Source organism: Sus scrofa, chromosome 12 (genome assembly GCF_054392235.1).
Source record: "Sus scrofa isolate SSC_HxYL_T2T_F1_AM1 chromosome 12, Sscrofa_HxYL_maternal_Yorkshire_Landrace_v2.0, whole genome shotgun sequence".
NCBI lineage: Eukaryota > Metazoa > Chordata > Mammalia > Artiodactyla > Suidae > Sus > Sus scrofa.
In genome coordinates this window covers 6699597-6723845 of record NC_139394.1, presented here as the reverse complement: position 1 = coordinate 6723845, position 24249 = coordinate 6699597, and the positions used below count along the sequence as shown (strand labels likewise).

At 52.8% G+C, this 24249-nt stretch overlaps 2 protein-coding genes across 4 annotated transcripts in view; one reads left to right on the top strand and one right to left on the bottom strand.

Moving 5' to 3' along the window:
• Positions 1-24249, bottom strand: part of LOC102158693 (CMRF35-like molecule 1) — a 437861-nt gene that overhangs the window by 257426 nt on the left and 156186 nt on the right. The gene's annotated exons all lie outside the window — the stretch shown is intronic.
• CD300A (CD300a molecule) lies at positions 620-16289 on the top strand. 3 transcript variants are annotated; one of them, XM_021066678.2, is made up of 8 exons: positions 620-900; positions 2767-2992; positions 6361-6693; positions 7379-7532; positions 9712-9806; positions 13255-13292; positions 13722-13835; positions 15199-16289. In XM_021066678.2, exons 2-8 carry the CDS (start codon positions 2932-2934, stop codon positions 15331-15333), a joined length of 930 nt encoding a protein of 309 aa, XP_020922337.2. In that variant the 5' UTR covers positions 620-900; positions 2767-2931; the 3' UTR covers positions 15334-16289. The 3 variants fall into 3 exon arrangements, 2 of the variants coding, with proteins under 2 accessions (XP_020922337.2, XP_020922339.2); XM_021066680.2 differs by lacking the exon at positions 620-900 and adding an exon at positions 2553-2591; XR_014820707.1 differs by lacking the exons at positions 9712-9806; positions 13255-13292; positions 13722-13835; positions 15199-16289 and adding an exon at positions 11182-12054 and having other exon boundaries at positions 7379-8642.

The following is a 24249-nucleotide window of genomic DNA, read 5'->3' as shown; positions in this document are numbered from 1 at the left end:
AGGGGAAGGCGGGGCCAGACACTGCGGGGTCCCACCTCAGATGCCGGCCTCACCCACGCTTCTGTGGAAGGGAAACCAGAGGCTCTCGGCCCTCCGTGTGCCCTCGCCCTCCCCTCACTGCTTCTCATGTGCAGTCCGTCCCTTTGCTGGGTGGATCATGCAGTGATTTTTTTTCATTTTAGGGCCCCACCTACGGCCTATGGAAGGTGCCAGCTAGGGGTCGAATCAGAGTTGCAGCTGCCAGCCTATGCCCTAGCCACGATCCAAGTGGTGTCTGTGGCCTATGCTGCAGCTCAAGGCAACGCCAGATCCTTAACCCTCTGAGCAAGGTCAGGGATCGAACCTGAATCCTTGTGGATACTGGTCAAGTCCTTAACCCACTGAGCCACAACAGGAACTCCTCATGTAGTGATGAAACCCCTAGCAGGTGCAGTCCACCTCTGCCAGGCCCCTGAAGCGTAGTAGGTGCCCCATGGTTGGGGAAGGCCCTCCTCCATCGCCAGCTGTCAAGCTCCTCTTCTCCCCGCCAGCCACAGACACCAGCTGCTTCCTGCTTCTGGGCCCAGCCTCTTGGCTTTTGTGGCTGCACTTAAAGACACTCCCTCCCTGGGGCCCCCTTGGCTTTCCTGAGAGCTCAGGCGGAGGAAGAGACAGAGCTGAAGGGGAGCCACCCGCCTCTGAGTCTGTGCTGCCTTGGAGAGGGAGGTGCTGCTGAGCTCAGCACCCCCAAATCTCTCCTGGGGCCCTGCGGTTCTCAGGACCCAATGCTGCTGCTGTCGCTCTGCCCAGGAAGCCTCCACCATCACCATCGGTCCCCCACCCCAGCCCATGCGTCCACCCTGGGGAGAGGACCCCCGACCTGGTGAGAGGCTTTATGGCCAAGGACCTGCCCTGAGAAAGGTGAGCAGTGGGGGAAGCGCCACTTCCTTAATTTTCTGACATTGTGGGGTAACTTTGCGTCATTCTGTTTCTCCATTAGGGTTTGTGGACACGTTAGGGTGAGCAGGATGGGTGTGGCAAGGATCAATTCCCCTGGCCCTTTCCTCTTGGCCGTAATTCAAGTGTTTCTCTACCTCCCTAAAGACAAGTGCATCCTATAGACTATTTATAAAGCCTATGTCTCCCTGCGAAATCCTATTTTCCTATCATTTTTCCTTAAAGTAAAGACTTGTTCCTTTAGGGAACAAAACTGGCTTGAGTATACTATTTCCTCACATTTGAGTATTTTTATTTTTATTTTAGTTTAATTTTTATTTCTTTTGTCTTTTCTAGGGCTACGCCCGCTGCATATGGAGGTTCCCAGGCTAGGGGTCTAATCAGAGCTGTAGCCTCCGGTTTAAGCCACAGCCACAGCGACATGGGATGCAAGCCACGTCTGCAACGTACACCACAGCTCACGGCAACACCGGATACTTAACCCACTGAGCAAGGCCAGGGGTCGAACCCGGAAGCTTATGGTTCCTAGTCGGATTCGTTAACCACTGTGCCACGATGGGAACTCCTGAGTATTTTTATAATTATGGCCCTTATTGATCCTTCAGATTATCTATTACTACTGACCTTTTATAGGAGCTGTAGGTTTGGGTCAAGGTCATAGCAGTGGTAGTGGACAAATTCTGGGGGCTCCCCACTCTTAACTGTGACAATTCAAGACTGTAGCAATAGCTTTTCGTGGTTGTACTGAAAAATATACATTTCTGGAAACTTTACAGCCAGAGCAGGAAGAGCAGGGCGATCTGGGGACTTGGAGCTAATGTCGGGAAGCTCTCAGGTGACACGTCCCACGTTAAGATTAATTTCCTACCCTCACGCGGACCTTCTGTGCAAGCTGGGGGCCCTTGTCACGAGGAATATGTGAGCGTGGGTGTATGTGTTGGTACGTGTGTGTGTGTCTGTGGGTATGTGTTTGCATGTTTGTGTGGGTGCATGTGTATTTGTATGTTTGTGTGTGCACACAGTGTGTGTGTGTGTGTGTGTGTGTGTGTGAGCTGTATGTGGAGCGGGGAAGGGGAGGGGGTCCCTGGAAGCCTACTGAGTCCCACTCTGTGCCCAGCCCTCCTGGGTCCAGTGGGGGCTTCACAGGAAGGAAGGTCACAGACCTGAGAATGTTTTCCAAGATGAAGTCATTCAGGGGGAGTTCCCTTCGTGGCGCAGTGGAAACGAACCCGACTAGGAACCATGAGGTTGTGGGTTCGATCCCTGGCCTCGCTCAGTGGGTTAAGGACCCGGCGTTGCTGTGAGCTGTGGTGTAGATTGCAGATGCGGCTCGGATCCCAAGTGGCTGTGGCTGTGGTGTAGGCTGGTGGTTACGGCTCTGATTAAACCCCTAGCCTGGGAACCTCCATATGCTGTGGGTGCGGCCCTAAAAAGACCCCCCCCACACACACACAAAAAAAAGCAGTAGCAGAAGAAAACCACTCAGGGGTCCTTGCGCCAACTTGAGGGGCGGGGCCTTGAGCCCGGGGTCTCAGGAAAAGGCTCCTCCCCCAGGGCGGTCGCACTGCGGGCCCCGCCCAGGGCCCTGGCTCCTCCCCCAGGGCGCTCACCCTGACCATCCGGACCACAGGGAAACCAAGGGAGTTACTGGCCTGGTCAGAAGGGAACTTCACCTGTGGCTTTGGGGGATGGGAGGGAAGGGCAAGTGAGCTGTGGGGGTTGGGAAGGGTCTCCTCACTGAAGTACCTACAGACCCTGCCACAGGGGCTGCGTGTGTGTCAGGCGCCCCAGGTGGCTTCTCCCCCTCAGCGACTTCCATCTTCCCACCAGCTCCAGGAACAGAAATGAAAAGATGCTGAGCAAAGAAGCTGAGAAGAAAAGCGGAAGTGGGAGCCTGGAGGCCTGACCCTCCTCCGTTTCCGGGTGGGGCGCTACTGAATCCTCCTGCCCAGCTGGTGCCTTGCTGCTGCTGCAGGTGACATCTGTGCAGGAGAGATGGCTCCGTGGAACTGGGTCGCCTGGCTGACCCCGGCTCTGCTGCTTCTCTGGCTCCCAGGTGAGGGTGGGCTGCCCAGGAAGGGTTGGAGAGGGAGGGAGTGCGAGGGGGAGGGCTGATGCTCTGACTCAGCACAGGACCCCGAATGGGACTCTCTCTGTCCACCGGGTAAGACGGACAGACCTCAGAGGGGGAGGGGCAGGGGCGAGGCTCTATCTCTCCTCTGCACCCACCTGGCCTTAAATGAGCTGCCATGGGGCACAGAGGTGGGAGGTCTGCAGGTTGGGACATGAATTGTTACAGGAAGAAGGAGGCAAGAGGCAGGGCGCACGTGAATGGGTGGCAGGGTGACCTTGAGTGCATCTCTGGTTCTTGGGTTCCAGGGGATGGAGTAGGCCTGGGACCAACGGGGGCAGGTCTCAGGGATATGGAGGTGAATGAAGAGCCAGGGTCGCTTGAGGGGCTGGGGCCGGAGAACCAGTGGGCCAGTGATCTCCAAAGAAGGGAGTGGGGGTGGGGGGAGCATAGGGAGGGGGGACAGCTGTGGGACAGGAAGGAGGGGGCTGCCTCGGAAGAAGAGAGCCTCCGTGCACAGATTTCCGTCCTGTGCCTCCTGGAGCATCCACAGCTCTCCTCAGACAGCTTCTGCGGTTGCTAGAATATTCCTAGACTATTTAATTTGGGGGGGGGGGTCGCTTTGCTTACAAACTGAATGTTTTCATCAATTCTATTTGGCAACTAGTCGTCTCTAGGAATGCTGTGACTTTTTGTGTGTAAATCTCAAAACTAGCCTTCCTCTCATCACTCATTTTTCTACTGACCTTCTCATGTGTTCTCGTGTGTTCACGGGATCTGCCTGCATAGGGGGTCCCCTGTCCCTTTGGTTTCCTCTCTCATTCATTGATCGTGGGCTGGTTTAGCCAGAATGATGCCCAGGACCAAGGTGGCAGGGATCATGCCTCCCTTGTCCTGGATTGGGCACGTGTTTCTGTGAAGGGTTCTCTTCAGAGGGCAGCCACTTGGTTTTTAGCTTTTTTTTCCCCCACATTCGTGGCATATGGAAGTTCCTGCACCAGGGATTGAACCTGCGCCACAGCAGTGACCCAAGCCTCTGCAGTGACAATACCGGATCCTTAACCCACTGCACCACAAGGGAACTTCCGCAAAAGACCATCTTTGATTCTTTTAATTTTCTCTGTCTTTGTGATTATTTTACTTTTTTCATGTCTTAATTCAGCTCGGCAGGTTATCTATTTTATGAGACTGAATTTTCTGAAATTTCTGTTTTCTTGGTTGGCAATTTTGTATTTGACCTAATATTATTTGCCAGGCATTTTACACTCATTATCTCATTCGAATATCATGTGAGGCTCACCGATCATCACCACTTTACAAATGAAGCATCTGAAGCTCAGAGAGGTTAAGTAACTTGCCCCAGAACACACAGCTGAGATGACATAGAGCCAATTCAAAGACCCAGATTCTTCTTCTTCTTCTTCTTCTTTTTTTTTTTCTTTTTAGGGTCACATCCATGGCACATGGAGGGTCCCAGGCTAGGGGTCTAATTGGAGCTACCGCTGCCCACCTACACCACAGCCACAACAACGCGGAATCCAAACTGTGTCTGTGACCTACACCACAGCTCACGGCAGTGCCAGATCCTTAACCCACCAATCGAGGCCAGGGATTGAACCCGAAACCTCATGGTTACTAGTTGGATTCGTTTCTGCTGCACCACATCGGGAACTCCATATATTTCCTTTTTTTTTCTTTCTTTCTTTCTTTTTTTTTTTTTTGCTATAACACCCAGATTCTTCCGATGCCCTTTTGACTTCCCCATGCATCTGAGTAAATGCCAGCCCTGTGAGGGCGCTAGCGAAGGCTTCTCTGCAGGATGTCTGCATACCCAGGCCAGGGGAGGACATCCTCGTGGCCCCTGGGAGAGGCAGCATGCGAGCTCGTGGTCAGCTTTAGGCAGCTGTGGACTGAGAGCTGCATGGGGTGGGGGAGGTGTTCACACCCAAGTGTTGGCTGAGGGCCTACTATGTGCCAGGCATTTCTAGACATTGAAGACCTAAGCCCAAGGTGCCTACCTTCCTGGAGCTTACAGCTGCCAGCCTACACCATAGCCACAGCCATGTGGGATCTGAGCCGAGTGGGATTGAGTGTCTTCAAAGGAGTTAAGAACCTGAAAAAGCAATAAAATTAACAAGTTCCAACACTAGGAAAAGAGAGCAAGCCACACACACACACACACACACACACACACACACACACACACACCCCATCACCAACCTGGGGGCCCCATCACAGATTCTGGGGGTGGTGAGGAGCTGTACACACACGTGCCACGGCAGGGGCTGTGTCCTCTGCTGGGTGGCTGGCATCACTGTCACAAGCACCACCTGAGTCTCCCGGCTCAGTTTCCCAGCTGAGAATTGCCTGGGAAAATGGCAGGCATACCTCTTAGAACTAAAACACAAGCTTCCTGGAGTTTCCGTCGTGGCTCAGTGGGTTAAGAACCAGACTAGGATCCATGAGGATGCGGATTTGGTCCCTGGCCTCGCTCTGTGGGTTAAGGATCCGGCGTTGCCGTGAGCTGTGGTGTAGGTCGCAGACTCGGCTTGGATCCCGTGTTGCTGTGGCTCTGGTATAGGCCGGATTAGACAGCTCCGATTAGACCCCTAGCCTGGGAACCTCCATAAGCTGCAGGTGTCGCCCTAAAACAAACAAGTGAAACAGAAGAAGCTGCAGTAAAAGGCCCAGGAGGAAATGAAGGTGAATCATTCCTTTTAATCCACAAATGCGCCAAGTGTGTCCGCTGTTTTTTGTTTGTTTGCTTGTTTGTTTGCCTTTTTCTAGGGCTGCTCCTGCGGCATATGGAGGTTCCCAGGCTAGGGGTCTAATTGGAGCTGTAGCCACCGGCCTACACCACAGCCACAGCAACACCGGATCCTTAACCCACAGAGCGAGGCCAGGGATCAAACCTGTGTCCTCATGGATGCTAGTCAGATTCGTTAACCGCTGAGCCAGGACGGGAACTCTGTGTCCACTGTTTTTGTGAGCCATTTGGCAGCTCTCTCTCTGCCTTGGTGCATTTTCCTGGGGGAACAGCCCGGTGTGTGAATGGGTCTTCAGGTCACTGAGAGGCTCAGGGCTGGCGTGGCCCTGGAGGTGAGCCGGGTTTTGGAGACTCCTACTGTCCTGACACGTCCGAAAGGGGAGGTCCCTGATGGGTGAGGGGTGGGGAGGGTGGAGGAAGGGAGGTTGGGGGCTGCTGGGATCAAAATTATGGGGTGACAGAGTGAAAGGGGAGGACACTCAAGGTGTGATCTCATTGATGTGAGATGGGGGAAACTTGGGGGTGACCCCCAGGTGCCCCAACCCAGACCCACCCGGTGAGGAGCTGGACTCGCTGTGTCTTCCAGGCTGTTTGTCCCTGAGTGGCCCCTCGACCATGACGGGCATCAAGGGGGGATCCCTGAGCGTGCAGTGTCGGTACGAGGAGGAATACATCGACGATAAGAAATATTGGGACAAATCCCCATGCTTCCTCTCGTGGAAGCACATTGTGGAGACCACGGGGTCAGCGAGAGAAGTGAGGAGAGGCCGCGTGTCCATCAGGGACGATCCTGCCAACCTCACCTTCACAGTGACCTTGGAGAGGCTCACAGAGGAGGATGCAGGGACGTACTGTTGCGGGATCAATACACAATTTTCAGTTGACCCCACCTTCCAGGTGGAGGTGGTTGTGTTTCCAGGTGAGCCCCGCACCCCTCCTCTCACACCCAGCACAGGGTCCCCCAAAGATTCTCAGATCAGAAGAGCCAAGGCAGAAATCAGATCAGAGGCTTGGCGCAAACTCTGTGTGTGTGTGTGTGTGACAGAGAGAGTGTGTGTGTGACAGAGAGTGAGAGAAGAGAGAGAGAGAATGTGTGTGTGTGTGTGTGTGTGTGTGTGTGTGTGTGTGTGTGTGTGTGTGTCAGGGAGCTGGCAGCTCTCCTCAGTCCTGACCGATGAAAAGGTGCTGGTCAGGGGAAGTGGAAGCTGCGAGACCGAGACTGGGGCTTCGAAGGAGAGCGGAGGGCGTGCTGTGGGCCACCCTGCGGAAGGGGGGCTGGGGGTGAAGATGCTGAGTGAGGGGGAGCGCCGCTGAGACCCGTGGTGCCAACAGCAGGCTCACTGGCAGGCAGTGAGTGGCTGTGGCTGCAGGGGGTGGGATGGGGGTGGGGAGGACACTGGCGGTGGGGGTGATTTGGGGCTCTCAGGAGGACCGCGAGGTGGTTCCTGCATCCTGTTTGGCCCCAGGAGGCCCCCGGTAGACCTCCACCCTGGCCGCAGAGCCCCCCGCCCTGCCCGCTTCCTGCGAGAGCCTTTGCAGAACATCAGCCTGGGAGGGCACGAGCGAGTGATGGGAGCGTCAGAGGTCCCTGATGTGTGTTTCAGCACCAGAACCAGGGTCAACCCTTCCTACTACAGTTGAGATCTCGACAGTCATACCCGAAACGTCAACTCTATGGCTCACTACCCTGGCCACAGAGAGCACCACCTACAGCGCCAGCAGCCTGGAGGAGGAAGCCCAGCCCGAGCAGAGCCAGGGGTAAGGCGCCCCCATCCCTGGGTCTTGGAGGTGGACCTGCTCCTCTGGCCATGTGGTCCTGTTGGGGTCGGGAGTCCTGTCCCCCTGGGCTCCCTTTTGCACCCAGGCTGAGCGCTGGTCGCCAGGTCGTAACCTGGGTTGTTGGGGCCACACTGGACCGGCCCTGGGCTCGGAGAGACGGCTCAGAGGGAGAAGCTGGGGGTGCGTGGGGTGGAAGGGAAGTAATATTTAACAGAGATGATACCCTCCTACCAAACACGTGCTAAAAGCCTCACAGGAATAGCCTCGTCTGTTCCAGTATTACCCTCATTTTGCAGGTAAGTAAACCCAGGCTCAAAGAGGTTAAGTGATTGGATCGTGTAACTACAAATCCCTCCCAAGTTTGTGGGATTCTGAAATCTTGGGTTATTCCCTCTGAATTCGTGATTCTTGACTTTTTTCCAGCAAGGGGGGTGGTCCACAAAACCCCAAGAGAATCTGACAACATTTCTAGATTCTCTCCCCAGAAAAAACACAGACTGTCATAAACCCTTTCTGGGGTTCATGGAGCCCCCCTTCTGATACCCTCTGGTGTCCTGAAGGTCTGTTCTGCCACTGGCCTCCTGGAGATAGCACAGACCCCATGCGGTCCCATCAAATTTATAAGGCCCAGTCCCATAAGACGGTCTGACTTCAGATGCCAGAGAACTTTGGGGATCCCAGGCCATCACATTTCTGACCAATTGGAAAGAAATTTGGGGGTTCCCATGACCCCCTTGGGTTTGATGATTGTCTAGATAAGTCTCAGAATGCAGGTAAGTCCTGTACTCACCGTTTTAAAGGATAAAGACCAGGACCAGCCAGTGAAGAGCCTTGGAGGGCGCTGAATGGATCTTTCCCTGTGGAGTCGGGCGCATCACGGGCCCGGAACACTGAGTGTTCACCAACCAGGAAGGTCCTCTAAGCCTCGGTGTCCACAGTTTTTATTTGGGTTTCATGACACAGGTGTGACTGATTAAATCACTGCCCATATGCTGGAACTCCATCCCCAGCTCCCTTCGCTTCCTGGAATGTCAGGCTGGCTCAGAGCCCATAAAGCTCTGATCAAATGGTTGGTCCTTCTGACAACCAGCTCCCATCCGGAGTCATTCATCTCTTAGCAAAATCTCAGGATCTGGCATTGCTGCAGCTGTGGCTCGGATTCAAACCCTGGCCTGGGAACTTCCCTGCCATGAGTGTGGCCACTGAAGAAGAAGAAGAAGAAGAAGGAGAAGAAGAAGAAGAGTTCCCATTGTGGCACAGCCAAAATGAATCCGACTAGGGACCATGAGGTGGCAGGTTCAATCCCTGGCCTTGCTCAGTGGGTTAAGGATCCAGCATTGCCATGAGCTGTGGTGTAGGTCGCAGACACAGCTTGGATCCAGCGTTGCTATGGCTGTGGTGTAGGCTGACAACTACGGCTCCGATTCAATCCCTAGCCTGGGAACCTCCATATGCTGCAAGTGCAGCCCTAAAAAGACAAAAGACCAGAAAAAAAAAAAAAAAAAAAAAAAGAATCCGACTGGCCTTTGCCCTTGGCTCCTGGAAGGGAATCCCTACATTCTTGGGATTTTCCTATTTTCCTAGTAATGGGCGCCCTTCTGTTATTATTCATGAGTCTCTTGGCACCTGAGTTTTTGCTAAGAGATGATGTGACCAAAGGACATTTACAAAAATAACGTACGTTGGTATGTTCTTGTATCTGATTAAAGAGCCTCTGGAAGGTTCTTAGGTATTCTGTGAGTGCATGTGGGGGATGGGGGATGTGTAGAAAGGAGATGTGATGCCATCTACATTATTTATTTATTTATTTATTTATTTATTTTTGCTATTTCTTGGGCCGCTCCCATGGCATATGGAGATTCCCAGGCTAGGGGTCCAATCGGAGCTGTAGCCACCGGCCTACGCCAGAGCCACAGCAACGCGGGATCCGAGCCGCGTCTGCAACCTACACCACAGCTCACAACAACGCCGGATCCCTAACCCACTGAGCAAGGCCAGGGGTCGAACCCGGAACCTTATGGTTCCTAGTCGGATTCGTTAACCACTGCGCCACGACGGGAACTCCTGCCATCTACATTTTTAAGTGTCACCTTATCTATTGAAGCAACAGAGGGAAGGCACAACCCGCACCCCACCCACTCAGCCTGTCCCCTTCCAGGCTCCAAGTGCTCCTGTCCTTATCTGTACTCCTGCTGCTTCTGCTGGTGGCCGTCTCCCTGCTGGCCTGGAGAATGGTTCGGAGACGGATCAAAGGTGGGTGAGCCCCCTACACCTACCCCGCAGGGTGCACAGGCCCTGTCTGCACCCTCTCCTCCTCGAGGCTCTGTGTCCTGCTCTCATCAGAGGCATCTCCTGAGACCATCAATCCTGGGTGACCCTAGAGGGCAGACTCCAGAGGAGGTGGCCTTGCTGTGGCTGCAGATCCAGGCTGTGGCTCCTCAAAAAGAGGCCTTTCCCATGGTGGGGCCTGGGGTGGATGCTCACGAAGCAATGTCCCTCTTCCGCCTTAACCTTTCCGTGACCTCCCACACTTGCTAAAGCTCAGGTGCCTGCAGGAAGGTCAAGGTCCTCCACAATCGGGCCCCGCCCACCCCTTCCAGGCAAACTGGCTCCGCCCACCCCTTCTGTGCACTCTGGCTCCGCCCACCTCTTCTGCGCCTCCTTAAGCTTCCGCAGCAGCCAGTTCCCGAACTTCTTGTCACTTGGCAAGAGCCACAACTTGTGTCCCCTTCCTGGTTTGCTCCGGGCATCTAGGCTGCTTCCTCTGCCCTCTCCCCGGCTCCCTCCTGCTGGCTCAAAGCGCTCCTCTCTGACTTCCGTTCCTCTGGGTCCAAAGAGCAGCCTGGGGGCCCTTCTGAGTGGACCTCTGTCCTTCCGCCACTGCAGCCCTTTCCACACCAGATTGTCACACCTGCTTCCTTGCCTGCCTGCCCACCGGCCCCGTGCACCTCCTTAAGATCGGGAACCCTGACTCGAGAAGGCACGTAACCAGTATTTGTTGAATGAATGTATTATTTAATGTCTCCACGCGGGGCAGCCCAGGAAGCAGTCCAGCCACTCTCCTCTGAGCTCAGAGGCAAAGAGAGATACATGTGGTGCACCCAGCACGCTGGAGGGCGCCCAGGAAGTAGGTGCTCAACAAACTTGACCAAATTAAGTAAACAGAAGAACAGAGGAATCAGTGAGGTTGTGGCCTTACTGTGGGGCTGGAACCCCAACTGTCCCATGTAGGAGAGCAGGTTTCTGCTGGACGCGGCGTGTGAGCCTTCAGTGGCTTATGGAAGTTCCCAGGCTAGGAGTCTAATCCGCGTTGTAGCTGCTGGCCTAGACCACAGCCATAGCAACATGGGATCCGATCCACATCTGAGACCCACACAACAGCTCACGGCAACGCCACATCCTTAACCCACTGAAGAAAGCCAGGGATGGAACCCACATCCTCATGGATTCCAGTCAGATTCCTTTCCACTGCGCCAAAACTGGAACTCTGGAGATTTTATCTTGTAATTTCTTTCTTTCTTTTATTTATTTTTTTTTTTGTTGCCCCCCACGGCTTATAGAAGTCCCCGGGCCAGGAATTGAATCCGAGATACAGCTGCAACCTATGCCACAGCTGCAGCAATGCCAGATCCTTAACCATCTGCACTGAGCCACGGATCAAACCCGAGTCTCAGCAGAGACAATGCAGGATCCTTTAACTGCTGGGCTACCAGGGAACTCCCAGCGTCCATCTCTTGATTCCCTGCAGGAGGGTTCTGGGGGAGGCTAAGGCTTTCAAGGCTGCAGTGAGCCTGGGGCTGCTCTGCCCCACAGCTCTGGCGCTAACTGGGAGTTGATACTCACTGGGGGCCGGGCAGGGGAGACCCTGCCTTGTGCTTTCACCTCCAGCACGGGGTTCAGCCTCTCCGCCCCAGTTCATCTCAGGCCCTTAGGAGAGAAACCAGCCATAGCATATCTTGCTCAACAGATGGAAAGAAAACCACTTCCTCTTCCCCAAGTGCTGCTCCCATGTCATTTCTGGAAACCCTCCCCCTAAATGTCAGCCCACACTACCTACCACATGGGGTTTTTCCCCAGCCTGGATGGCCTCCGGCCTCTGGGGCTCACTCTTCCCATGGTGCCCTTTCACCTAAAAAGCCCTCCCCGCCCCTTAAAAATGGGATGTGTGATCGCTGTAGAAAACTGATAAAATAAGGAAGGCACACACACAAAATCATCATAACGAGTAAAAGCAAAAACTCGGAGTTCCCATTGTGGCTCAGCAAAAGCGAACCCGACTAGGAACCATGAGGACACAGGTTCGATCCCCGGCCTCGCTCAGTGGGTTAAGGATCCAGCATTGCCATGAGCTGTGGTGTAGGTCACAGATGCAGCTCTGGCCGCATTGCTGTGGCTGTGGTGTAGGTTGGTAGCTGTAGCTCCAGTTAGATCCCTAGCCTGGGAACCTTCATATACCGCGGGTGGGGTCCTAAAAAGACAAAAACCAAAAAAATGAAAAAAACAAGAACTCCCATCACCCAGAGAAAACTAACCTCAGACATTTGAGGTATGTCCTTCCACTCTCTTATATATCTTATTTTTTTCAACTATTTACTTCTTAGCATCATTTCTTTTTTTTTATTTTTTTATTTTTTTTTTGCTTTTAGAGCCACACTTGTGGCATATGACATATGGAGTTTCCCAGGCTAGCCGTCAAAATAGAGCTGCAGCTGGCAGCCTACGGCACAGCCATGGCATCTGAGCTGCATCTGCGACCCACACTGCAGCTCGTGGCAACACCAGATCCTAACCTACTGAGCAACACCAGGGATCAAACCCGCATCCTCATGGATACTAGTTGGGTTCATTACCATTGATCCACAGTGGGAACTCCCTCATTTCACTTTTAAATCTCTCTCCGCCCCCCCCGCCCCCCGCACTTAACGTAGTGTATAATTTTCTCTGCTTTATTTATTTTTTTTCTTTTTTTTTTGGCCGAGTCCACGGCATGCAGAAGGCCAGGGATTGAACCTGCACCACAGCCGTGATCCGAGCGCAGCAGTGACAGCACTGCAGCCTTAACCCGCTGAGCCACTAGGGAATTCCCGATTTTCCCTGCTACCAAGTGTTTTTCTGAACGTCCCTGACTGTAGAATTTACTGCTATAGGTGGACTGCATCTGGTTAAGTGATCCTTGTCAACAGGAGAAAGGCTTTCTGTTCAAGTGGCCTGACTATCCCTCCCAAGCTTGGCAAGTCTCAGCTCCTGTCTTCTGACCGGGTCTGGGGCCGTCTTCCCAGGGTCCCACTCGCCAAAGCCTTGAGTTCCTACCATGCTGCCGGCCTGAAGCGATAGGTCCCTAGGGCTGAGTCTCCAGGGAAGGGCCTTCCTCCGGTCGGATGATGGGATCCCCATCCCTGCCTTGTTCTGGGATCCGACCTCCTTCCCTTTTTTTCCCCCAGGGTCACACCCACGGCATATAGAGGTTCCCAGACTAAGGGTGGAATCAGAGCTGCAGCTGCTGGCCTACGCCACAGCCGCAGCAATGCCAGATCCGAGCTGCATCTGTGGCCTACACTGCAGCTCATGACAACACCAGATCCTTAACCCACTGAGTGAGGACAGGGATTGAACCCACCCCCTCGTGGATCCCGGTTGGGTTCTTAACCTGCTGAGCCACAACGGGAACTCTGACCTCCTAACTCTTCTCTTGTCTCTTTAGCCAATGAGAATCCAGAGCTGCCTCAGAACCCCAATCAGGTGAGAAAGGCCACCGCGGGAGGTGTGTCAGGGTGGCTGGGGGACCCCAGAAGATGCTGGGAGGCTGAACTGTCCCATCGGCCAGTGGAGGTCTGCGTGGGTCAGACATGGGGCAGCAAGTTGTCCACCCAGAACAGGAAGAACCGTGCCTGGGAGATCTGGCTCCTGGGTCATCACGAGCCCTGGCCAGTCTGTTCCCTCCCCAAGTGGAAGCGGCATGAGGGAGGGTCCTCCGGGTCCAGCTGCTGACCTGACCGCTCGAATGGTCCCCAAAGAGGACCTGAATGGGGGAGGGGGAAGATGGAGCACCCAGAACAGAGGGACAGGGGAGATGTTTGCAGAGAAGCGGGGACAGACAGCCCCCTAGGCTGGACCACAGAGGGGCTCTGTGGACACCCCCCAAGCCCCCGAACGTCCCGCCCACCCCAGGCTGCTGCGCAGGGCGAGAACTGCTATGAAAATGTGGAGCTGTCAAGGTGGCCCCCTTCGGGAGAACCTGCGCCTGTTCAACCCACACAGGGGGAGGTGGAATACAGCATGGTGGTGAGTGCAAGGGGACCCCGGGCTGGGGTCCCATGACGGGGACCCCGGGCTGGGCCAGAAGCATCACCTGTGATCGCCCTGGATCAGTGGTCTTTTGCCTTGCTAGGACAAGGACACACAGAAAATGAGACAAGTGTAGGTTGTGCCAGAAGAATGGTGTCCTTATAGCTGGGGGGTCGGGTGCGGAGGGAGATGAAGGTGCTTGGAATGGCCAGTGATAATCATTAGAGTGCAGCATGTATTAGGCACCTACTGTGTACCACACACCCCACCCTTAAAGCCTGTGATTTCTCGCTCTCCTGGTCCCATCATCTTTCTCTCTCTCTCTCTTTTTTTTAGGGCCGCACCCGCAGCATATGGAAGTTCCGAGGCTAGAGTTCAAATCGGAGCTGTAGCCACTGGCCTACACCACAGCCACAGCAACGCTGGATCCTTAGCCCACTGAGCAAGGCCAGGGATCGAACCCACATCATCATGGATCTTAGTTGAGTTTGTTAACCGCTGAGCCACAAAGGGAACTCCCTGGTCCCATCGTCTCTTTGGTATGACATCTGCTTTTCAGGTTTCTATCAGTAACCCCCTGGAGGTCAACCTTGAGGCACAGCCCCTGTAAAGCAGGATTTTTTTTTTTTTTTTTTTTTTTTTAGCTTTTTTAGGCTGCACTTGCGGCATATGGAGGTTCCAGGCTAGGGGTCCAATCAGAGCTACAGCTGCCGGCCTAGGCCACAGCCACAGCCACAGCAATGCAGGCTCGAGCCACATCTGCGACCTACACCACAGCTCAGGGCAATGCCAGCTCCTTAACTCGCTAATCAAGGCCAGGGATCCCACCTGCAACCTCATGGTTTCTAGTCGGATTCGTTTCTGCTGCACCAGGATGGGAACTCCTAAAGTGGGATATTGGAAGGGCCGCCCCACCCGCATCCACCCGGCCCAGGGTCATAACTCACCCTTGAGTGGAGAGTTTAGGCGGAGGCTGAGGGATCCGTTGTTCGAGAGGATGAGGGGGAGACTCAAGCATCAGACGCATGACCCTGGGGTGAACCCTTGCTTTGCTGACTTGGTGACTGATGATGTCCAAGTGGATCCCAGGGACACCGCCCCCCCCCGCCTCCTCCTCCCCCTCCCCCATTCCCGCTCTGAGGTCTGAGACTCTGCTTCATGTCTTGACCGCATGGGGCGGAACACGTGGCTGGGCAGGATCCTGGAGCCCAGCCCTTGGGAGAGAAAGAGGCCAGGACAGAGAGAAAGGGTGAAGCCCCCCCCACCTCCAGTGGAGCCTCCTCAAGCCCCTCCCCTCCCTAAGCTGGGGGTTCCTGCTTCCTGCCACCTCTCCCTCAGCCTCCTGCCTCTGTCTCTGCAGGGATGGCCCGGTGAAAATCTTCACTACAGCTCGGTGGTTTTTGACTCTCAGAATCAGGATTCTAAGGCCGATGGAGTCCCCACCCAGACGTCCTGGGAGAAGCAGCCCCTGTACAGCGTGATTAAAAAGACATGAGCTGGTGTCTCCAGCCTTGCTGACTGGAGGTCTCCGGGAGAACCAGGACGCCCAGGGCTGGCTCCTCAACCCTCAGCCCTCACCCACGTCCCCCTTCACCTGCTCCCCTCAATGGTGACGGACAAGGCAGCTGGGGTGCCGATGGCTGTCCCTCTTGTGCCATCAGCCAGGCTGGCTTCATTGAGGACCAGTGGGAACGGGGTTCTGGAGGGACCTGGGGGAAACTTGCATCCTACTGGCTCGCAATGCTTCTTCCCTCTCCTCTCTGCTTCGTTCCAGCTCTTGTGTGTGGCGGGCAGGAACTCAGTTCTGTGCAGGTCCAGGAAAAGAAGTGACTCATGTAGAATGTTGCCTGGGAACAGCTTTTAAATTGCAGCCCGGTGGAAATGTCTGGGGTGGCCAGAGAGTGGGGAGAACCGGCAGAGAGCCAGGAGGATGCAAAAGCAAGAAGACTGGGTGCCCTTCATCTTACAGACAAGGAGACTAAGACCCAGAGTGATGAGAGGCTTGCCCATGGCTCCAGAACCAGTGGCAGCTTTCTCTGGGCTCTTAGATAAGCTGGGTTTTTCGGGGGGGGTGGGTGTCTTTTTTTTTTGCCATTTCTTGGGCCGCTCCCACAGCATATGGAGGTTCCCAGGCTAGGGATCCAATCAGAGCTGTAGCCGCCGGCCTCCGCCACAGCCACAGCAATGCCAGATCCAAGCCGAGTCTGCAACCTACACCACAGCTCACGGCAACGCCGGATCCCTAACCCACTGAGCAAGGCCAGGGATCGAACCCGCAACCTCATGGTTCCTAGTCGGATTCGTTAACCACTGAGTCATGACAGGAACTCCGGCTTGTTGTTAATATAAGAGATATTAGCGAAGTTTAAAGTTATCTTATGAGAGAAGAAAAAATATTTAAACATTGCCTGCAATCTTGTATTAAAAGAAAAATCTTTTTTGAGGGCTGAATACTATTCCATTTTTGTATATATCACATTCTGCTTATCCATTCATCTGCCAGTGGACCCTTGAGTCTCACCTATATTCTAGCTCTGGTGAAAAAGGCTGTTATGAACATGGTGTACAAATATCTCTTTGACACCCTACTTTCAATTTTACTAAGTATCTACCTAGAAGTGAATTTCCTGTATCATATGATGATCTATTTTTAATTTTTGAGGAACTGCTCTGCTATCATCCACAGAAGCTGTACCATTTTTATGACAGTGCCCAAGGGATTACAATTTCTCCACATCCTTTCAACACTTTTTAAAAAAAAATTAATTTATTTTTTGGCCTCATCCGTGGCACGTGAAAGTTCCCAGGCCAGAGATCTAACCCTTGCCACAGCAGCCAGTGACTGGGGCCACTGCAGTGACAACGCTGGATCTTTCACATGCTGTACCACCAGGGAACTCCTGTTTTCATATATATATATATATATATATAGCAGCCATTCTAATGGATGTGAGGTGGTATCTCTGCAATTTTGCTTTCCATTTCTCCAGTGATTAGTGATCTGAGCGCCTTTTCATGTGTTTATTGGTCATTTGTATATCTTTTTTTTTTTTTTTTGTCTTTTTGAGGGCCACACCCGTGGCACATGAAGATTCCCAGGCTAGAGGTCTAATCAGAGTTGTACCCACCGGCCTATGCCAGAGCCACAGCAATGCCAGATCCGAGCCTCGTTTGCGACCTACAACACAGCTCATAGCAACGCCAGATCCTTAACCCACTGAGCAAGGCCAAGGATCGAACCTGAAACCTCATGGTTCCTAACTGGATTCATTTCTACTGCGCCATGACGAGAACCCCTGAAACTTCTTCTTTTTTTTTTTTTTTTTTTGTCCTTTTAGGGCCACATTGGTGGCATATGGAAGTTCCCCGGCTGGGGGTTGAATTGGAGCTTCAGCTGCTGGCCTACACCACAGCCACAGCAATGTGGGATCCTTAAGCCACTGAGCAAGACCAGTGATTGAACCCAGATCCTCATGGATACTAGTCAGGCTTATTACGGCTGAGCTACAAGAGGAATGTCTTTTTTTTTTTTTTAGGGTTGCGCTGAGGTATATGCAAGTTCCCAGGCTAGAGGTCCAATCAGAGCTGCAGCTGCAGGTCTATGACACAGGCACACAGGATCTGAGCCGTGTCTGCGACCACAGCTCACAGCAATGCTGGATCCTTATCCCACTGCATGAGGCCAGGAATGAACCCGAATCCTCATGGATCCTAGTCAGGTTCCTTACCACTGAGCCACCATGGGGAACTCCTGGTATTAGTTCTTGAAATGTGCTGGTTTCAGTCAAGGTGTGGTGTGAGCCTAAGAAGACTTGCTGCAAACAAGAGGACATAGAGAGGCGCATTAATACTATAACACAACCATTGCATATTGAAATAATCCTATTTTGGACATATTGTAAATGAAATATATTATTTTTTCTTTCCCTCTCTCTTTTTCTCTCTCTCTTTCTTCCTTTCTCCCTCCCTCCTTTTTTCTTTCTTTTTTCCTTCCTTTCTTTCTACGGGAATGAGTGAGCTGAGGTTTAGTCATACAATAGAATACTTTACAGTGGTGAGAGCAAATTGCCTTCTTCGTTTTCCAGATGAGCCAGAGGCCAGAGAGGTTATCTGAAACAACAAATGCCACTCAGATGGGTGATGGAAAATCTGAGTCTTGTGTCTAGGACTCTTGGACCTTATTGCTTAAACAAAACAAAACAAAACAACCCCCAAGCCCCAAAACCTTTATTTTGGTACTATTTCAAATTTAGGGAAAAATTATCAAAAAGTACAAAGCACTCCCATTTATCTTTTATCCAAATTCACCTTTTTTTTTTTAATTTGTTTCTTTCTTTGTTTAGTTATTTTTTTAGGGCCATACCCGCAGCAGGTTCCCAGGCTGGGGGGTCTAATCGGAGCTGCAGCTGCCGGCTTATGCCACAGTCACAGCAACACCAGATCTTAACCCACTGAGTGAGGCCAGGGATCGAACCTGAAACCTCACGGATATTAGTCAGTCTTGTTACCACTGGGCCAGAATGGGGCTTCCGAGATTTACCTTTAAAAACAACACTTTTCAGGAGTTTCCACAGCTGTGCAGCAGGTTAAGGATCCAGCGTTGCTGCCGCTGTGGCGCAGGTAGCTTCTGTGGAGCGTGTGATTCCAGACTGGGGGCAATTTCACATGTCTCAGGTAAAGGCTGAAAAAATAAAACAACAAAAAAGCAACAACAAAAACCCTACACCAGCTATTAAAAAAGCTTTGCCACGTTTGTTCTGCTATTCTACCTATGCGTAATTTTTTTCTAAACCATCTGAGAGTAGATTTCATATATGACCTCTGTTAGAATAAGCCAACTACACAGATTGCTAGGGCTCAGCCTTGGAGCAAGACATAGGGATTGGACGATCGTGTGTCTCCACCTCGTGGCCATGTCTGGAATTACACATCCTGGATCCCAAGCCCCTCTTAGTTGCTACACCTGGTCAGTCACTGCAAAAGAAACTCTGTATTTTGGACGATCGTGTGTCTCCGCCTCGTGGCCATGTCTGGAATCACACACTCTGGATCCCAAGCCCCTCTTAGTTGCTGCACCTGGTCAGTCACTGCAAAAGGAACTCTGTATTTTGGACGATCGTGTGTCTCCGCCTCGTGGCCATGTCTGGAATCACACACTCTGGATCCCAAGCCCCTCTTAGTTGCTGCACCTGGTCAGTCACTGCAAAAGGAACTCTGTATTTTGGATGATTGTGTGTCTCCGCCTCGTGGCCATGTCTGGAATCACACACTCTGGATCCCAAGCCCCTCTTAGTTGCTACACCTGGTCAGTCACTGCAAAAGGAACTCTGTATTTTGGATGATCGTGTGTCTCCGCCTCGTGGCCATGTCTGGAATCACACACCCTGGGATCTCAAGCCCCTCTTAGTTGCTGCACCTGGTCAGTCACTGCAAAAGGAACTCTGTATTTTGGATGATTGTGTGTCTCCGCCTCGTGGCCATGTCTGGAATCACACACCCTGGGATCTCAAGCCCCTCTTAGTTGCTACACCTGGTCAGTCACTGCAAAAGGAATTCTGTATTTTGGATGATTGTCTCCACCTCGTGGCCATGTCTGGAATCACACATCCTGGATCCCAAGCCTATCTTACTTGCTCCAACTGGTCAGTCACTGCAAAAGGAATTCTGCATTTTCCAGATCAGTGCAGCTGAGAAGGGGAAGGTCCTGAAATAGAAGAAAGATTAGGAAAACTCTTGCTCAGCTTTGCAATCCCCCTGCCCCCATCCACCCACCCTGTCATTAGGCTGAAAGAAAACTCAATTCCTCCTCTACCTTAACTTCGCTTATTTGGTGTCCAATTGCCTTTTCCCAATTCCTGGGTTTTCCCAGCCTGACTTCTGCGGGGCAAAGGGAAGGGTAGTCAGACCCCCTGTGGCTGATGTAATGCATTTGAGCAGGTCTTAAATCTCACCTCTGCCTCACCCAGCTCCGGGGTCCAGGGTTGTCATCCGAGACCACTGAGTCTCTGTTTTCTCATCACTAACCAGTCACTGCCCAGTGGCCCTTCTGTGCCAGGCTCAGAAGCAAGCTCTTCTTCTTCTTCTTCTTTTTTTATTTATTTTTATTTTTTGCTTTTTAGGGCCGCACCCACGGCATATGGAGATTCCCAGGCTAGGGGTCGAATTGGAGCTACAGCGGCCAGCCTATGCCACAGCCACAGCAACACCAGATCCTTAACCCACTGAGCGAGGCAAGGGATCGAACCCACAACCTCATGGTTCCCAGTCAGATTCGTTTCCGCTGTGCCACGACAGGAACTCCAAGAAGCAAGCTCTTCTTCAAGGCTCTCCCAGCTCTGCGTCCCACTGGCCACACTGTTTTATTGCCTCAGAGACTCTTGCCAGGTGCCCTTGACCTGGACTCGTACTGTTTGCGAGTTCTTCACGGCCAGGTCTTGGATTTAATGCTCTTCCCAGATGCTTTGAATCTGACCCTGCAGACTGTCCTCTTTCCCTGTGTGCTGCCGATCCAGGCCACCCCTCAGGGCAAACAGAGAACCCACAGCTCAATCCCCAAGCTCAGGCCAAAGGAAAAGCCTGGGTGCCCAGGTGTCTGGGGAACAGTATAGGAGGGGATGGCGCCCAGGATTGCTGAGATGGTGTGGGTGCACCTAGGAGAGGCCTTAGACCGGCAATCTTCTCCATAAATGTGAAGTCTCTCCCTCCCCTCCCCTCCCTCTCCTCCCTTCCTTCTCTTGGTTCCCTCCCTCTCTCTCCCTTCTTTCCTCCCTCCCTCCTTCCCTATCAGGGACCGTGAACTTTATTCTAATAGTTGTAGAGGGAGCATAACTAGTCGCCCTTTGTAATCAAAACCCAACAGCCCATGTCGGTTGTTGGCAGTGATGAAATGACCAGGAGGACCTCAGCTGCCTCATGCAAGCTGCGACAAGTACTCTTGCCTTATTCAAGCTGTAACGGTTTGGGTTTGTTTTTGTTTTTGTTTTTTTAGGGCCGCATCCACAGCATATGGAGGTTCCCATGCTAGGGGTCTAATCAGAGCTGCAGCTGCCGGCCTACACCACAGCCACAGCAATGCAGGATCTGAGCTGTGTCTGCAGTCTACACACAGTCACGGCAACACCAGATCTTTAATCAACTGAACGAGGCTAGGGATTGAACCTGCATCCTCATGGATCCTCATGGATACTAGTCGGCTTCTTAACCTGCTGAGCCACAACAGGAACTCCATCCTGTCCTTGATTTTTTTTTTTTTTTTTTGGTCTGCACCCACAGCATATGGAGGTTCCCAGGCTGAGGGTTGAATCAGTGCTGCTGCTGCTGGCCTACACCACAGTCGCGGCAATGCCAGATCTGAACTGCATCATGCTCCTACACCACAGCTCCTGGCAACCCTAGATCCTTAACCCACTGAGCAAGGCCAGGGATTGAACCTGTGTCCTCATGAATATCAGTCAAGTTTGTTACTGCTGAGCCATGGCGGGAGCTCCTGCCCTTGATTTTTGATCACCACTCTTTGCTTAACCAAGTGGTAGCCAGTCGTGAAGGGTCGTCCTGGCTGGGATGTGTCCCAGGTCTGGGCTATTGGTCTTCCTGCTGCTCTAGGGGGGACGTCACACACAGGGGAGGGGTCTGGAGGGGACCTTACTGGGAGGCAGCTGCTTCTGCCTGGGGCTCTCTGGGGCCCCTGAGAAATCCGAGACCCCACCATCCCTCCGGTCCATCTGTCAAAGCCCCTGCCTTCCGCCTGTGGGGGTGGGGCTCTTGTTTGGATCTGCAGCCTCAGAGACTCTGCTCCCCTGGGCAGAGCTGGGAGCCCCTGGGGTTGGTGGGAGGTTGGACACAAAGCGCTAGAAGAGGCAAGGGATCCGCTGTGCTGGGAGGGGACCCCTCTGGATCTGAGTGGGACTTTGTGACATTGTGACATTCCTCTTGAAAAGGTGTAGGGTTTCTGCTAGGACACAGCCAGCGGTGGGAGTGGAGGGACAAGCTCTGGAGGGGAGGACAGGGCTCCAGGCCGCCTTCTAGAACTCTCCCAAAAACCCAGAGAAGGAGGGAGCGAGGGGCTTCTAACCCCAGAACCCGGGAAACTCCCCCTTTAGCCTGGACCCCAGGTCAGGTGCCACCAGTGCTAAGCCACGTTGGTAAGAGTGGGTAACCGGCACAGTCACTGTGGATGTGCCTCCCAGCGAAGTCCCTGCGGGATGCGTGTTCTCTCGTCACTTCTAGCCTGGGCTACAATTCAGCTGGGGTCCCAGGCTGCGCCAGACGCGGCTGCTGTCCTGCAGCCTCCCCGGCGGGTCGATTAACACCACTCAGCCCACGGAATCCCACGCAGAGATGCCGGGTGCTCTGGAACAGCCTGGAGGATGCAAGCCCCAGACACAGCCTCCTCCCACTCTGTGCCTCCCACGGACGCCCTCACCGGGAGCTCAGGCCACGTGCCCCAGGGAACAGTCCAAAGTCCACCTCCGGTTCCCAGGGCAACGGGGCCAGGGAGGTGTGCAAATGGCAGGACCGCCTGCCTGCCTGGGGCTCTGGCTTAGGGACCAACACCTGCCCCCACCCTCGTCCCTGAAGCATCTTTCTTCCTGGGGACAGAGCTTCAGGGGGTTGACGTCCGAAGGAGCCCCTCTCTAACTACAGATGTTTCAGGCAGCAAGTCCTCCTATTTCTTTTTTTTTTAATTAAAAAAAAATTTTTTTGGAGTTCCTGTCATGGTTCAGTGGTTAACAAATCCAACTAGGAACCATGAGGTTGCAGATTCAATCTGTGGCCTTGCTCAGTGGCTTAAGGATCCAGCGTTGCCATGAGCTGTGGTGTAGGTTGCAGACTCGGCTCGTATTCCGCGTTGCTGTGGCTCTGGTGTAGGCCGGCAGCTACAGCTCCGATTTGACCCCTAGCCTGGGAACCTCCATATGCCGTGGGAGCGGCCCTGGAAAAGGCAAAAAGACCAAAAAAAATTTTTTTTGATGTGTTATTTTTTAAAAATTACTCAATGAATTTTATGACGTTTATAGTTGTACAATGATCATCACAACCCAATTTTATAGCATTTCCATCCCAAAACCCCAGCACATTCCGCCCCCAACCTGTCTCCTTTGGAAACCCTAAGCTGTTCAAGTCCTCCAATTTCAGATTCTTCCCTGGCGGAGGCAGCACAGCCTGGCCAGTGATTAGAGAGGCCTGGAGCAGGTGCCAGGAAATAGGTCTCCCATCCTGACTCAGTCATGGAAGTCAGGGTTGGCAGGGAGGGGACAGGGTGTGCAGCATCCATCCCACAGATGTGGAAACTGAGGCCTGGGGAGCCGAAGGGATGCACCTGCTGACGAGTCTGTTTCTGGACCAGGCTCTAAAGAGACCTGATTTTTTTTTTTTTAAGGGCTGCACCTGCAGCATATGGAAGTTCCCAGACTAGGGGTCAAATCAGAGCTGCAGCTGCCGGCCTACCCCACAGCCACAGCAACACCAGATCCTTAACCCACGGAGCAAGGCCAGGGATCAAACAGCATCCTCACAGAGACAAAGCTGGGTCTTTAACCCGCTGAGTCACAGCTGGATCCTATATTCTTTTTTTCAGATTCTTTTCCGCTGTAGAGTAATACAAGACACTGAATTATTATATACACCGTAGTTCCCTGTGCTACAGAGCAGGTCCCTGTCTGTTACCTGTTTCATATACAGCAGTGCGTATCTGTGAATCCCCAACTCCTCATTTATCCTTCCTCCCTGCTTTCCCCTTTGGTAACCACAAGTTTGTTTTCCATGTCTGTGAGTTGTCTGCTTCTGTTTTGGAAATACGTTCATTTGTATCATTTTTAAAGATTCCACATGCATGTGATATCCTATGATATTGCCTGGCTTACTTCACTTAGTATGATAGTCTCCATGTTGCTGCAAATGGCATTATTTCACTCTTTTTTATGGGCTGAGTAATATTCCCTATTCTCTCTCTCTCTCTCTCTTTCTCTCTCTTTTTTTTCAGGGCCACACCTGAGGCATATGAAAGTTCCCAGGCTAGGGATAAAATCGGAGCTGTAGCTGCTGGCCTTCACCACAGCCACAGCAACTTGGGATCTAAGCCGTGTCTGCAATCTACACCACAGCTCACAGCAATGCCAGATCCTCAACCCACTGAACGAGGCCAGGGATCGAACCTGCATCCTCATGGATGCTTGCCAGATTTGAGCCACGAGGGGAACTGCCTATTCCCCAGGCTTTGTGCTGCATTCCTGCACCTGTGAAGTGAGCTGGAGACTAGCCTTGCCCACCAGCCAGAGCGGTTGGGACGGGACGGGGCGGGGGGATGGAGATAGTAACAGTGGGGTGTGAGCTGTTCGAACGAGGTGTGTGCATGTGTAACAAAACATTGCCATTGACCTGTGATGTAAGCTCCCTTCCCTCCTCTGACCGG